Genomic DNA, 15,889 nt, shown 5'->3' on the forward strand with positions numbered 1-15,889 from the left:
GGTACGGAACCCTTCGTGCGCGAGTCCGACTCGCACTTGGCCGGTTTTTGTGTCAATGACATCATCGACTCTCATCAATGCAAACTTACAATGTGACTGTGCACGTGTAAGTAAATGTATATTTAAGGTAGGAAAATTACACTTGCCTCTATCAGCCCTATTGCCAAATTTACATATCATTATCATGCATTACGTTAGCTTTTTTACAAAATGTAACATAAGTAACTCATTCACTCTTGGCAAGTAGTTAAAAAAATGAGCATGTGCGAAGTTAACTTCAGCCGTTTACGTTAAATTATAGCAAGCATTATAAGTAGATCAACTAAGACACGGCACACCCGCTAATCGATCGCTCCAATTAAAGCCCATCCGACAGCAAAAACGACGAATCTCGACTCAAGAAGGCTGTCATTAAATTCTAATTAACGTTTACCATCCGCATGTGCACGCGCTGGTCCCGTCCCACGCCTGCGCACAAATCGACGCGTATTATGACAATATCAATAACTGTCATTTCGCCCAATCATTATAGTTTCGTCTCGTTTACGCAAAACTGCCGTAATTACCGCGCCATTACCTACGTCTCTTTCGAACTCATTAATCTCAAGTAACGCAGGTAACGAACCGCTCTTTCCATTTCTTTCGCGCGAAACAAACGACGGCTCCGCGGAAAAACGCGACGGACAAAACTATAGCCATCCTCTTTTAATGCACTTGGAACGCTCAAAAATAAAGTCGTCGCAAGCGTTTACTTTTTTCACTTCAAAATTAAATGATAGTTCCTTTTTCAAAATGACAAGGCGAAAGTTGGAAGAGTTTTGAAATTGGAAGTTCCCCTCCACCCGACGGGACTCGTTAGGCGCGGGCGCGTTTTTTCAACAAAAAGAAAATAAGTCTCGCGGGAAAGAGAGGTTTGGTGGAGGCTTTTTATAGTCGTTGTTCCGATGCGCTGGCGCACGGCGGTATCGGAGCTTAGGAGCGAGCCTTAATCTTATTCTAATAAAAAGCTTACGCATATATTGCCGCGCTATCATTAAACTTGGAAATTTAAAATAGTTTTTTTTTTCACAATGTGTAGTGACGTCGCGCTGTGAGGTTGCATACGTGTTTACTATGGACGGCACGTGCGTTTTATGGTTTATTTTATGACCGGATTATGACGTTTAGTGATTTTTATTTTGTGGAAAAGGGTTGACGCTTTTATTGAGCAATCATTAAGGCTTGATCATCCAAACTGTGTGGTCGTGTTTATTCTTTTACATTTGGCTTAAAAATGATTGAATATAATAGTTGTGCATAAGTGTATACTAGTACTTACAAACCAGTTTGTTCATCCCCTTAAAATGTTTTTAAGGTAAGTTACTTACAAATAATAAATATAATTAACTCATTAATCTAATTAATTATTTCTAACATTACATTTATTAGATTCTGTTTTTACCTCGTGCCCAACATTTCTAAAGGTTACGGTGAAATGTGCATCACAAAAACCCACTCGAGCTATGAACATAATTTCTGCGATGTAAAGAAAGAACAACAACTGTTGAATGTAGCGTAAGTTCATTAAAATCTATGACACCTACTATCGAAAAAATTACATTTATTAGATTCTGATTTTAGTTAGTGTTTTAAAAAAATATATAAAACATAATTTAAATATATTACTTTACATTTACATAGATAAATAATTATAAATTTGTTCGTACAAAAGGAGTTTTGAATATCTCTATAATAATCTCCTTCTACATCGACGTTCTTCTACTTTTATACCACACGAAGGCGTAGGTATGCGCATTTGCGCCCCCATCCCTAAAAAGCTAGAGTAGTAAACGACATGACTCTAGTTATTGTCAAAAAGTTGACAATGAAGATCATTATAACTTATAAGCATTGGTTTTTTATTAGTATTAGCATGGTTTCTGCTAACTGTTTTTAGGTTTTTTAGAAAATAATATTACCTACTTATTGTAATATACCTAATTATGACACTATATTTTATTCGTGGAATGGAAAAACTCCTGTCAAAAATTATTATGATAGTTACAATAAAGGATACAAATTACAACTTACACTTACAAATAAAAATTAAAAGTTACTTATTTACATTTTTAATATACATACATAGGTACCAACGTTATTGTTTACTATTTAATTATTAACTTCTAATTAATTTTGTACGCAGGTCTAATTAATATATTGATGTCAAATATGATGACAATGTGAAATAGTGGAATAAAGAACTGATTTGGAAGTAATAAATTTAATGTAAACTCGGATTTCTATATCGAGAAACAAATAGGCATTGAGTTTTATCTCATGGGCAAATATTAAAAAAAAAACATAAAGGAATACTGGACCACATAAAGTAGTGCAAAATATTAAAATAGCAAATTTGACAGTTACGTTAGATGGAATGGATATAAAGAGCGCCATCTTATTTGACTGGATATCTTGCGAAAAATATATTTTATATCTACTTCATTATAGTTGAATCATCGAGAGCGTGGAATTGCATATGTAATAGTATTGTTTGTTTACAGGCATTCTATATTTGAATTTTCTATTTTCTTGTACTATCAGCATACAACCACTACAAATGCAATTCCATCTTCTCGATAATTCAACTATACACGTCAGGAATTGATTTGTCTATGAATAAACAAATATGATAGCTCGTACAATTATACTATAAATGCTCTTTCTTTAAAGTTATGGTATTAGCAACATAGCCCCTGCGTACCTGCGAAGGGAAAGAGACCAAGCCAACCCCTTCTCTACTCTACATGACATGTACATATGCCATACGATAAATAAATATTACTTACATGAAAAATACTTTCTAGATTGTTCATTAGATTACATTATACAACTTAACATGCAAGCGGAGTGCAATAATCACTTGTATTATTAATAATTCACAGTCTGCGATAATTTCACAGTCTATATGTTGCATCTTGAATAACAAATGCCATTCGCAATATACGAGTATTAATGACATTATGGCAGTAAACTATTAACTGTAAGATATCAAACAATAAAAACAAATCAAATCCAAATGAATGTTATTAAATATTTATCATTTAAAAGTCAATTCAAGCAAACATAAGATAACAGCTCAAAATTTGCATTTGATTACTTTGCCTCACATGTGAATAAAATGCAACTTTGCTATCGGTTATTGAACATTCAAGAGAGCCTATACCAGTTGGTGTGGTGAAAATTATATAAGTAATAAATAATAAGATCGGTATTCCAGGCAATTTAGGTAATGTACTGACGCTAAAGTTTTTTCAGGACATTTGAACTATGCAAACTAGAATCGGTGTTACAAAATTCTAAGTTTAAAAGTGTTTTGCACATTTTTTTTTATTTTGGCCTAAAACAAACCATTAGGCATTAAGAGAGAAAATAACCTACTTACATCTAAATTTAACACATCTCATCATCATATATGCTGCCTGCTATATGGCCACATCTCAAAATTTATGATTGTTGGAGATTAGATCTTAATAAAACATAATAAAGTTGAGTATCCTGTGAAAATTTCAGGTCAGGCAGCATTTACATGCTGTGACTATAGCATGAGCATGTAACTATTAATTATAACGCTCACATGCGCAACAAAAGCAATTATGGATACATATTTATTTTATATTATTGAATTCAATTTCCCTAAATAATAAAACATATGTTTATAAACTAGATAATTCCAGACATAAAAAGATGTAGCGCCCATTAGTAGCAATAGGTATACTACTCTTAGCACACTCGGTGCCGTATTGTTACCTAAGTGCTAAATATATATTGCGCCTTGAGATATATAACCTTGTACGGGAATATGTTTACCCGATACGTAACATTTCAGCCATCGGTACGTATTTTATTTTAACTACTTACTTAAGTTAGGTACCCAATATATTTTTACGTTGCAAAAACTTTTTCCTTGCGATGTAAAAGTACACATAATTATATTCTACTCTTAACCCTAAAAAAATCGTTCGTATTAATAATTTAATATTAAAAAATATATTTATCTAACTCATTTGTGGATATATGTTGAATAAGAATGAGAATAAGAAATGTTTATTAGCACAAATAATAAATAACACGTAACTATTCATTTAAAGGTCTAAAAGGTTCTCACTCAGCTTCTTGTCACGTTGTGTACCTATCCTAGGACACACAACGTGACGCTGTTTTTCAGTGAGGCCTGGTAAAAGACTAAAGCTAAAACTAGAACTAAAACTAAAACTAATTAGGTGGCAGGTGTTGGGAATTGAAATGCTTGTACCGTACGTTTTAAATTAGGTATTAATATAAACTATGAAAAAAATTAACACCAAAAAGTGCCACTATTATATTTATTAATGTTATTCATAATAACTCACAAATATAGCCAATTTGTAGTTATAAAAGTGCTTCACGTCAGATGTAGTTTTAGTATAATATTTTTCTTTTTTCGGAAATTTCAATATGTAGGCAGAAATGAAACCTCGAAGTAGTAAATGACTGAAGGCTGATTTGAATATATGTATTTCCGATATTTTTAAATGTCGTCAGAGTTTATTAAGTGGTTGAATCCACAGCCGCGGCGCAAACGAAACAGTCACGCCTCGCCTCGCCCTGGCTGAGGGTACACACTACACAAGCCAACAAACATATTAATTAGTTCTCACTATAAAATAAATATGTAAGTACCAAGTAAGCAGCAGAAGGTAATTTATGTGTATTATTTTAAGGTAAATACCTCTACTACTATTCTATTTTTTTTTTGTGTTACCCGTTATACCAACAAAAAATACATAGGTAATAGTAGTTTATACCTTCGTGATATAATGGAGAGCTTTTCAGTCGAGTATCGTGTTAAAGCCACGAAGCTTGCTGATGAGTGGCCTTGTTAGGTATGAGATTGAAAAGCTTGATTATATCACTATTGTATACATTACATTATTGTATACATTATGTATGAGTCAATAAAAATAATACTTTAAAATAGTAGAATCATATAGGTAAACAAACCAAAAGTATACAGCAGCCGCGATATGTTCATACTCGTATAGGGCCCGTCGGGTTGGTCAACGACACCTTCTCGTAACTCGTAACTCATGAAAAATGGTTCTTTTTGGGCAATTTTCATGTCAAATGTCAATCAATAAGCTTTTTCATTCAATAAGTATCATCTCGGTTGCATTAATTGAATGCTAGCATTCTTACCAATGTTTTTTTTTCCATTGTTTTAGGGTTTTATAGCTAATTAGTAAACCTTATAGTTTCGCTCTATCTGTCTGCCCATTCGTCCGCGGCTGGGCTTTGAGATCTTTAGTATTAGAAAGATGAAAATTACCATGGGTATTTATTTCGATCACACTGACAAAATGGTAAAATAAACATTGGACAATTATTTATAGGATACCTGCCGTAAATGTTTGAATTGAGATGATAATGGTTGTAAATGTTTGAATGATGAGAATGGGGATATTTTTTTGCTTCAATCCTAGTGTGTGGGGTGTTAGATACTAATTTTGGATAAAGTGAACATATTATTCAGAAATGATCGTTCTGATAATATGTAAAATTTAGTTACGAGTAGGTACACATTTATATCTTTGTCATGAGTGCATGTTTTCTAATTTGATGTATTTATTTAATCTTTATTGTACAAAAAAAAAACTTATCATACAAAACGTCGTTATCGTTTGATTAACTTTTAGATAAAAATATATTATTGTAATGATCACAAATAATTAAAAATCATATTATACAACTTCACTAATATCTGATCTTGTAATCTTCTATTTATAATTTAATGCTATCTAAAATAGAGTAAGTAAACGTATTTTCCATAATATGTACCAACATACTCCTGCTTAGTCAGATGCACAGATAAATATAAGTATTAAGTATTATAAGTTGCAAAAATATACATTCCTTAAAATAGCAGTTAGAAAGTGATAAATCTTACATATTTACAATAGATTTAATACTGAACGGTGAGCATATCAGCCGAATATAAATGCGGTTATCCTTATGGGAAGTAGTTTTCCGGTGCGGGCGGCATGTTAACACGCTGCGCGCGCGGCACTTTCATCTCACCTGGGAGTCCTTTGAACATCGCCACCACACAAAAGTACAACATCTATTCGGAACTTAATGAATTCCAGTCGTAAATACCGAATAAACAGAGTTCAAAACTGATTAACTTTTGGGTTTTAACTTATCACTCTTAGTTAATGACCGCTTAAAACAAAAGTTTGTTTATAGCTGCGTCAATCAAAATTTGATTTTCTAATGAACAAATAAAAGCCATAATAGAATGTGCCCTGGCTTGAAAGTTACGATTTTTACCTCTAAAGTGAACGACTTCTTATTTGAGTGATTAGGTTTTTTACCGACTAATATGATTGTGGGAAAACATGGGATGATTGGTGCCTTCGGTGCCGGGTTATTAATTTGTTTGAGATTTTATATTGAATTATTGTTGTTTATTTTTGTAGTTAATGTTTTGTTGGGAGGTTATCGTTTAAGTCTGTAAAAATATAATCAAGTGCTTGTAAACTATTTTATTTTATTAAGGCCTTTATTAATATGGAATAATTTATACTGTTAGTTATAAATTTAATACCTACTAGATCAAAATATAATGATAGAATAACGAAGTTTGAATAATAAAAAAAACTCTTATATTAATATTGCAATTGGCATTGAATTATAAGACCCTAATACACGGATTAAATAATAAAACTAATAATTATTAATGCTTTTATTTCCTTGCATTTGCAAGAAAATGTAATTGAAAACGAACATATCACATTATAAAAAAATATTTAGAGTTCGTGTTCTAGTAGGTGCACCTAAATCTAATGATAAATCAAGCCATCAAAATGATGCGTAACTTTTTAGTGATATCAAATCAAGAATGCGTCGTAACATGGTAATCGTTTACGCACTGTGTTACAAAAAGCGGCATTCCTTACGTGCGTCAAACGTGGTCGCGACACGCTCGGTTAGGGACCGTGAAAATTCTGATACATTAGCGCGTTCATGCCAGTTGGAATGCTTGAAATGAGACTAAAATTAAGCGGAAAAATTCTTGTAGAACTGCTCGTTGGGTTAAACGAGTTTGTGAGGTACAGAAAATATTTTAATTACATCAAATATTTCTGATTAAGTGATAATTCCTTTAGATAAACAATCTTAGTTACAAAGAAGCGCCTAAACAAAAATGTGCAATTATAGTTTTTTTGGCCAGTACCTAAGCTATTTATAGCATATAACAAATTAAATATTGATAGATATCTCCTATACTTTATTCTTATTACCTACTTAACTAGATTAAATACATAAGACAAGGCGAATATCGGTATAAAAAATCCTGTCCATCTTTCTCTATAATGCAATAAGCATTTATTTCATCTTCCGTTTCAAACTAGCGTTTCATAATGTGATTCTAAATAAAAAGATAAAATAGTTTTTCTAGGATTTGTAGACAATGCGCGGATACTGTGTTCCGGACAGGTGTAGCGGCGCTCTTGTGAAGATCGCATTAGCATAGCCACTCTGTAGATCCTTTTACCTTCTAACGTTGATCACAACACGGTCATTGACCTTACATTGATAGGGGGTAGTAGTAGGGGGGTTGTTTCTTAGGGTTCCGTAGCCAAAATTGCAAAAATAGAATCCTTATGGTTTCGTCACGTCCGTCTGTACGTCTGTTTATCTGTTTGTCCATATGTCACAGCCATTTTACTCTGGGACTATAAGATATTTTAATGAAATTTGAAACGTAGGTGTGTACTTTGTGAGCCCCTTATATTTATTAATGAGTGCACTAAAAAAAACGTGAAATCTACATGTGGCATGGTGTGGCACATCATTACGTAAGTGCTTTTTGATTCAGTTAATACTTCAGTGATTTAAGGATCAACAACTTTTAAGCATTTAACTTCATTTAAGTTAACAACACCAGTGACCTACAAGAAATTTATAAAAAAAATAAAAAAACTGTATGATCAACCTATTGATGCTTTAATAACATTCCTTATGCTATGGCTATGACTATTTAGGTAATGAAATTGGTGTGGCCGACCTCACTTGAGCATAATTTTGAAGGATTGCGGCGGCCGCCAGATTAAGTATGTTTGTGGTTCGTTCTCTTCTGTACAGTTTTCTTATGTTCTCTTTCACATTCACTACTTTATTTATCACTCATAGGTAACTTGACAAGGAAATGCGTATTTTTATAACAATACGAAAATATACAAATAGCCTACTGACGCCTTATGCCATTATGGTTATCGCTCTTTTAAACGTGTAAACTGAATAAACTATAATGGCGTTTCTTATTTAATTAGCTAGGTATTTATTAAAATCCTACCTGTTTTAATTACAAGATCGAAAAATTATTTAATACATAAATAAGACGAGCAATCAAAATATAAGGCATAAATTATTCTAAATGATCTAAAGGATTATTTTTTTAAGCAAAAATCAGACAAAACTGTTCCACCTAACGTTTTGCGCATAAGAGTTATTTATTGCAGTTTGTGCCCATAGGTGCTATAAACACAAATTCGTTGATTGTGCATATGTGTGTAGTCTTAGACAAATTCGTGCTTCGAATTTGACTGCTAATGCAGATGGCGTTATACGACTTCGTACATTATGCACTTACGCAGCAAATCTGACCGTCTAAAGTTAACGTTTGAAAATTAAGCTACATACAAAACTTAAAGTGCCGTACAGCGTCATACTTCAGAACGTCAGACATCTTAAACAATCAATGAATATTTACTACCAGCGACCCGTCCCGGCTTCGCACGGGTTAATAAATTATACACTTCAATCTTCCTCAAGAATCACTCTATTGATAGGTGAAAACCGCATGAAAATCCGTTTAGTAGTTTTTGAGTTTATCGCGAATATACAAACAAACACACAAACAGACAGGCGCGGCGGGGGACTATGTTTTATATGGTGTAGTGATAGTGATCAGTGATCGTTAATTTTCCAGCAATTTTGGTGCAGCATTGTTGGTTAAAAGCATCTGTATGCCCTACTCTAGGTGGAATAGATAATTAGGGTTAATAATAACAGTAATATTAACCTTAACCAATCCTCTCCCTAGAAAAAAATTGAAGAAAATCCTTTATTTTTACTATGCTGCACCAAAATTGCTGGAAAATTAACGATCACTGATAGTGACTCTGGGATCAGAGTGGATAGTAATTGAACAATTATTTTCGCCAGATTCGAACCAACAAAGTCCACAAAAGGCGCCAGCAAGATGCGGCGCGACCTGATCAACGCCGAGATCTCCAACCTGCGCGACCTGCTGCCGCTGCCGCCCTCCACCCGCCAGCGACTCTCGCAGCTGCAGCTCATGGCCCTCGTCTGCGTCTATGTGCGGAAAATGAATTACTTCCAACAAGGTAACAAAACACTTAAAATATTGTATAGAAATAGATTGCTTACTTTTAGTTTGTCTACCAAATAGGTATTTGTTAGTCCATGCATGGTACTCCTAATAATATGTGTACCTATTACCTAATAGTTTCCAAAGTTGTGGCGTTCAATAATTAATCTGATTCTAATCAAATAGACAACTTCAATATTAAGATACTTTACTATTTAGATATAAGTTTTACCTACATTCCAAGGATCATACGGCTATGGATATGAAATAAAGGTGGCAAACCTTAAATTTTGTTGATACTTAATATTAGTTTTGGCCAAAACCCGGAAAGAAAATTAGCAATTTAACCTCTGACCTGACACATGTACGACAAACCCCTAACAAAAAGCTGTCTAACCACCTTGGAGATTTAAAAATTCGTTTGTAAAACACTAATAATCAAACAACCTCATCCTAACCGTATATACCGTCACCGTTCCGTAAATATGAGTCGTGAAAATGTTGACTGTAACATCCACCCCAGATTAACATCGCACCCATATTGTTATTAAATTTTCCTTCTTTCCCACTAAAAAAACTTCGTAAGCCCATCACGTATTTATCCCAAAATCTCGGGCACATTCTGAAAACGTCTCCCAAAAGTTTGTCAGCTCACCTTCAGTCACGACAGAGCATATTAAGACGTTTAACATGCATTTAGGCCACTATCTTATCTCCAGTTGCTATAACTTTACCCATAATAACGTCTTTCTTTCCGTTTTAGTGTTTAAAAGTCACGACTTCAGCTACGAGTATCAAGAGCAAGCAACACCAACACCTAATATTGGATTTTCAAAGGTATGGTTTTACTTTTTCAAGTTTTATGGGCATTTAACGTGAAACCATAAAAGTCAGTATTGACATTTACAATGTTTTTCAGGCAATGAACGGTTTTATGATGATGATGACACAGAACGGGAAACTGTTGTACATATCGGAAAATGCTGCGGAATACCTGGGACACTCCATGGTTTGTAACTGAAATAATATAATTATACAAGTAACCTGTGTTTTTGTAATCTGGCACCAGTTTCAGTTTAATAGCTATAATATTGATCTAATTTTCAGGAAGATTTACTAATACATGGCGATAGCGTATACGACATTATAGATAGACAAGATCACCAAACTGTTCAAACTGAACTGAATAGAGGAAGCAATGGAGAGACTGAAAACGTACCAAAGAATAGGCATTTCTTCTGTAGAATGAACGTTTCAAGAAACGCGAGGAGACAAATGAGATTCGGAGATCAAAAAGTAAGTACATAACATAACTTGCTGTTAATTATGTATCTTACAACAGACAGACTCTTTACGTAAGTAAGTTGTTATATGTAAGGGGTATACAAGTTCCATGGAATCCTTATTGAGTGATATCGAAGGTTTTCCTGGCCAAGTAAGAAATCTATCAGCCAGCAACTATATCTTACTAACATCTACAACCGTACTCAACTCGTACCAAAAATCTAAAAACGCTTAAAACTATTTAAAGCTAAATTGAATTAATTATCCTTTGATGACAGGTGGCTCTAGTGCGGGGCCACTTCGTGTCGTACCTGCCGCTGTGCAGCCGCAACGAGCCGGTGTTCCTAGCGGCGTGCACGCCGCTCGCCATGCCCGAGACGCGCGAGTGCGTCGTGCACGGCGCCACCAACGTCTTCACCACGCTGCACACCATGGACATGAAGATACTGCACATCGACGCCAAGTAAGCTATAGATTTGGATAACATTTTGTGTCACTGTCGTTTTGCCTTTCGTTTAAGCATGGCTAATTAACATAAACTGTTAGGTAAATAAATATTTTCATAGCATGCATTAAAATATATTTTTAAATCATCTACAATCATTTTATCAAGTTCAACGGTTCGTTATAATAACGTGACAGATTTTTTAAAATTAAAGTTTACATTGTTCCAGCGGTGAATGGTACTTAGGTTGGAAGAAATCAGAATTGGTTGACGTGTCGTGGTATCAGTTACTACACTGGGACAGTTTGCGAGAAGCACAAAGTAAACATAGACTAAGTAAGTAACCACAAACATGATTATTCCTTGTTAATAGACAAAATAATAACTAAACTGAAAACATAGCACTTCAGAAAGTTTGTTTGGTATTAGTCAGTAATTCTTAAAATAAAAATACAAACAGTTTCGATAGACCTAAGTGCAATTACCATAATGAAACCAATTCGTTTCTGTCACAGTAACGCAGTCAGAGCAGGACAAGTGCTGCATCCTGCTGGTGAAGCTGCAGCAGCGAAGCGGGCAGTTCCTGTGGGTGCACGCGGTGCTGCAGGTGAAGGACGCCGCCGACGCTCCGCGACAGTTCATCGTGGCCACTAACCAAGTTCTAAGGTTCCAATTTTCTCTAACTTTTATAATCTGTAATACTTGCACTTACTAGAAATTAGCCACTGCATTCAATGCCGATTTAGCTTGGTTTGACTCTATAATTCTGATGAAATAGTAGATTGTTAACCAAGGGTTGTAAGGCACCCATTTCTGTCGAGGTAGTTTGGCGCTCGAACGCAGTGAGAGCGCCAATAGTCCGAGACGGAAATGGTGCCTTTCGCCCGAGTTAAACACTCTACTTTTCATATCGAATGCGAGGAAACCAAACAAGACAAGGCAATTTCGCAAAATTAGTAATTGAATAGACCTACGGCCATGATTTTTTCCTTAGGACTTACTTGCAATCGGAGACTTTACATGATTAATACGATATGATTAATACCCCTAGCGAAAATCATTTAGATTGCAATATTAACGAAAACACATTTTTTAACAAACTGCAGTAATTTTAAAACTATGTGTTCATTAAAGTATGAAAATCAGCGGGATTGCCTCTTACTTTTTAATTTTATACTTTTTCGTTCTAAAAGCCGCAACAGACTACCGGACCGCACCGCGACCCTGGTGCGCCGCACTACGTAATAATACAATAAAAGTATTTTAAATATTAAATAACAATTTAATTAATAATATAAGATTTTTTTATCTGGTATTTAATTTTATTTTCGTGAATATAGTGCTAAACCAAATTAATATCGTAAAAACGTTTAAATGTGGCTGTATAAGATTTTGCCTTTGCTCATTTACGCAAGTGTAAGGTTTACAAAAATATTTTTGGTGTATTCCTTTTGGTTCCCGCTTTATAAAATCGAGTAAATAGAATTCAACGAAAGAAATCAAGAATAATTTGTTTTAACAATTTACTTACATCATTTTTTATAAACAAAGGATCAACGTGGGATTAGTAAAATTAAACAATTACCAATTGTTCCAGGCGATGAAATAAAGACACTATTTTTCCATTTTGTTTCCACCCAGTGTTCGTGGGACGGGGACGCAGAGGAGTATACCACTTTAAACGTATTACTTTCTGCGCACCTTTTAGAACAACAACGACCCACTTTCAGAGCATGAGATCTGAAAAAGTACTTACGTAGTAGTGGGGACTTTTAATTGAGGCAATTGTTGCAAATTCATACAGGGTACTTTTTCAGGCCAATCGCAAATACTTAATAAATAATAATAGTTTCAAAAGTTATTTATTGTTTCACCGAATACATTCGCCTTTATACCTATCCATATTAACACAATGTTAGTTCATAAAAACATTTCAATACTAACTCAAATTTCTTTTTTTGTCTGCAGTGAAGAGGAAGCTTCAATTATGCTTGCAAACTCCTGGCTATACCAATACTACGGCTACCAGAACCAACCCTGCGGAGTCTTAGATCCCAGGTGCCAAAAGTTCTTTAGAAGAGAGAACACCTATCAGGACGCATATCAAGAAGCGTACCCTTATGTAGAAAACCAGGAGGTCGAGTATCCAGGGTACCATGTGTCTTCATACGTTCCACAGAAGATGGTTGAAGATTTCAGTGGCTGTGAGAGGACATTTTCAGAGAGAGGACCAGTCGACTATTCTACTCACTCTCCGCAGTCTACGATCAGTGAAGAAAGGTAAGAAATGATGATGTTCAAAATACCTTTAATAAATTGTGCCTTTTATAAGAAACAAAAATGCGGCGTGTTTTGTTTGTTGGTGATATGACATACGTTTGTGTTATGATTAACGCCAGTAGAATAAGTACCTACCTAATCCTGTTTATACACAAAATGTTTGTTCAATGTCCATATAATACCCGACCTTATCTTCGTTCGTTTCTCATGCTACATATTCATTCAATAATGAAAGTACATTGCATTAACTAAAAAACAAAAACCAATTCAAGGTCACTTCGGACAATTTGTATCTGTCATGTCACAGCCGAGAAATAAATATGAAAATCATCACCCCGCCATCGCAAGCGCACGGCCAGCCGCGTAATTTGACATCTTTCATTACCATATTTATTGTATACCCTCATTCCCAACTTGCGTTTGCATTCAAAAACTCAAACACCTCATTAACACTACCGGCATAAGATCTATATTTGAACAGCTTCTGCTAATTTTGACCGCATTTGTAAAATTGTCCAACTAAGTGTAAACCAAATATGAAAACTTCAACTTAAAAAATATATCTCAAAGATCTCGCGTTCATGTTATTGATGCTGTTGCGCAGTTTTTTATTAACCGGTACTTTCAAATTATATTACTGAATAAACTTATTATGATTGTTGAGATTCAATGGTGGACAGGTTCTACGTAAATTATAAACCTCAATACATGAAATTATAGTTTTATTCTTAGTTTGCATTCTACTTTTTCGTGTTATTCTTAGCATGATTAAATTATTCCGCAGTCGATCGCTTCTGTTTTGACTTTGCTATTCACTAGCAACTAATAACTATGAACATTATTTCCGCCAGATCTCCCCTGCACTACGACCCTTCTCCGGAGATCGTAGTGAACAGCAACATGTATATGTACCCGCACCCCGGCAAGCGAGAGTACTATGAACAGTACCCACGAGTTGGCTACCCTATGCAGGAGCCGTGTACCAGTACTGCGATAGAAGGTGTGTACCTACATAAATATTTAGATATGTTTCAGATACCAGTTTAATCCTAATATTAACCTTAATTAGTTACCTACACATTTCAACGAAAGTCAATTAACGAAAGTCATTTTGCTCACAGCCACGATTATCATCTATGGATCATCTCGCGAGGACTCTGAACTGAGTTTGTTAATTTTAATTCGGCTCCAATCACGCCGCGCCGAATCACTTGCATCACTCCCGAGTTTCCAAACTTTGGAGCTAAAAAAGAAAATAATACTGCATTTGTTTTTCTTCTGCATTTTTATAAGTGCAATACAATTTCCTTGCCCGTCGCAGGTATGGAGTATCCCAGTCCGAAGCGGATGCGGTTGGCGCCCTTAACCCTGGATACCGACGGCATGGACCGGTGGAACCCCAGCCCGCCCTGGTCCGACACCCTCAAGGCTCCTGAATACCAGCGGTTCACCTACAACCACGTCGTACAACCCGAACGAGCAATGGTTACTTAACTCTCGCTTAGGTCTCAATATGTTATACCTTAATAGGTGTGAGGATTCACTAAAACTGCTTTGTGCTGTTAACAGTACCTAAGTAAGAGGCCTAAGACCGTCCATTTCCGTCGCACTATGGAAATTTATAAGTATAATGTTTTGAGAATAAAAACATCCTCACTATCCAAGTTTGCATTTATGTTTTTTTTTATATGAAGGTTGAGAAATACGCCATAAATTGATTTTATGTAGGTAGAGTCAGACCGAGATATGTCTGCAACGATATTGATAGCACACGCAGTGCAACTGTCATTTAAAACGTAAACTTCTATGAAATTATGACGTACAAATAAAACTTGCACTGCGTGTGGTGTGCTATCAAAATCGTTGCAGACTTACCTCGGTCTAACTCTATAATGATAGACAAATATCATCATAATAACAATATGCCCTAAAGAAGAAAGAAATACCTATATTTTTCAAGAGTATGTTTTTACTATATGATGATACTGAATTGTCCAACCAAATATCCGGATTTATTAGAAAAATTGACATATCAGATATTTTAATATAATTTTCGTATCTTTTTTAGTGCAAAACAAATGTGCAATTACGATTTTACCTTCGCTCAATCGAAGTAAATTTAACAGTATTTTATGTATTTATTAATATTTAAAAATAGTAAGAAATCGTCTTAAAAATAAGAGAAGTATTCATAGTTTACAGTGTAAAATGGTTCCGTCCAAATATCTGTGCATTCCAAAGGAAAATTTAGTTATTGTATTGTGTAAATATGGTACGTTATTTAAACAACAATTTTGTACATACCTATTCAGTTGTAGGTTAATAATAAGTTATGTAAAGGAATGTAAGTTAATATTAATGAAATCAAAATAAAAAATTAAATCACCAATGCCGTTTCATTTAACATTACTGTGTACAGAACTTTTAATTCCATTGAAGTTTTTATGACAGTGAGACAAAGTGTCAAC

At 34.6% G+C, this 15,889-nt stretch overlaps 1 protein-coding gene across 1 annotated transcript; it reads left to right on the forward strand.

Moving 5' to 3' along the window:
- The first annotated feature begins 301 nt into the window (after nt 1-301).
- Nucleotides 302-15,034, forward strand: LOC134795228 (PAS domain-containing protein cky-1-like). The gene is made up of 11 exons (XM_063767060.1): nt 302-1,354; nt 9,247-9,428; nt 10,176-10,249; nt 10,332-10,421; nt 10,520-10,708; nt 10,975-11,159; nt 11,371-11,477; nt 11,657-11,807; nt 13,110-13,421; nt 14,273-14,421; nt 14,743-15,034. Exons 1-11 carry the CDS (start codon nt 1,344-1,346, stop codon nt 14,913-14,915), a joined length of 1,623 nt encoding a protein of 540 aa, XP_063623130.1. The 5' UTR covers nt 302-1,343; the 3' UTR covers nt 14,916-15,034.
- The last annotated feature ends 855 nt before the right edge of the window (nt 15,035-15,889 follow it).

The sequence above is a fragment of the Cydia splendana genome, chromosome 1 (genome assembly GCF_910591565.1).
Source record: "Cydia splendana chromosome 1, ilCydSple1.2, whole genome shotgun sequence".
NCBI lineage: Eukaryota > Metazoa > Arthropoda > Insecta > Lepidoptera > Tortricidae > Cydia > Cydia splendana.

What these genes read in the sequence shown, in the direction of transcription:
- LOC134795228 (XM_063767060.1), top strand. An exon ending in TCTACGATCAGTGAAGAAAG is followed by an intron (nt 13,422 to 14,272) that starts GTAAGAAATGAT and finishes TATTTCCGCCAG; the next exon opens with ATCTCCCCTGCACTACGACC. An exon ending in TACCAGTACTGCGATAGAAG is followed by an intron (nt 14,422 to 14,742) that starts GTGTGTACCTAC and finishes TGCCCGTCGCAG; the next exon opens with GTATGGAGTATCCCAGTCCG.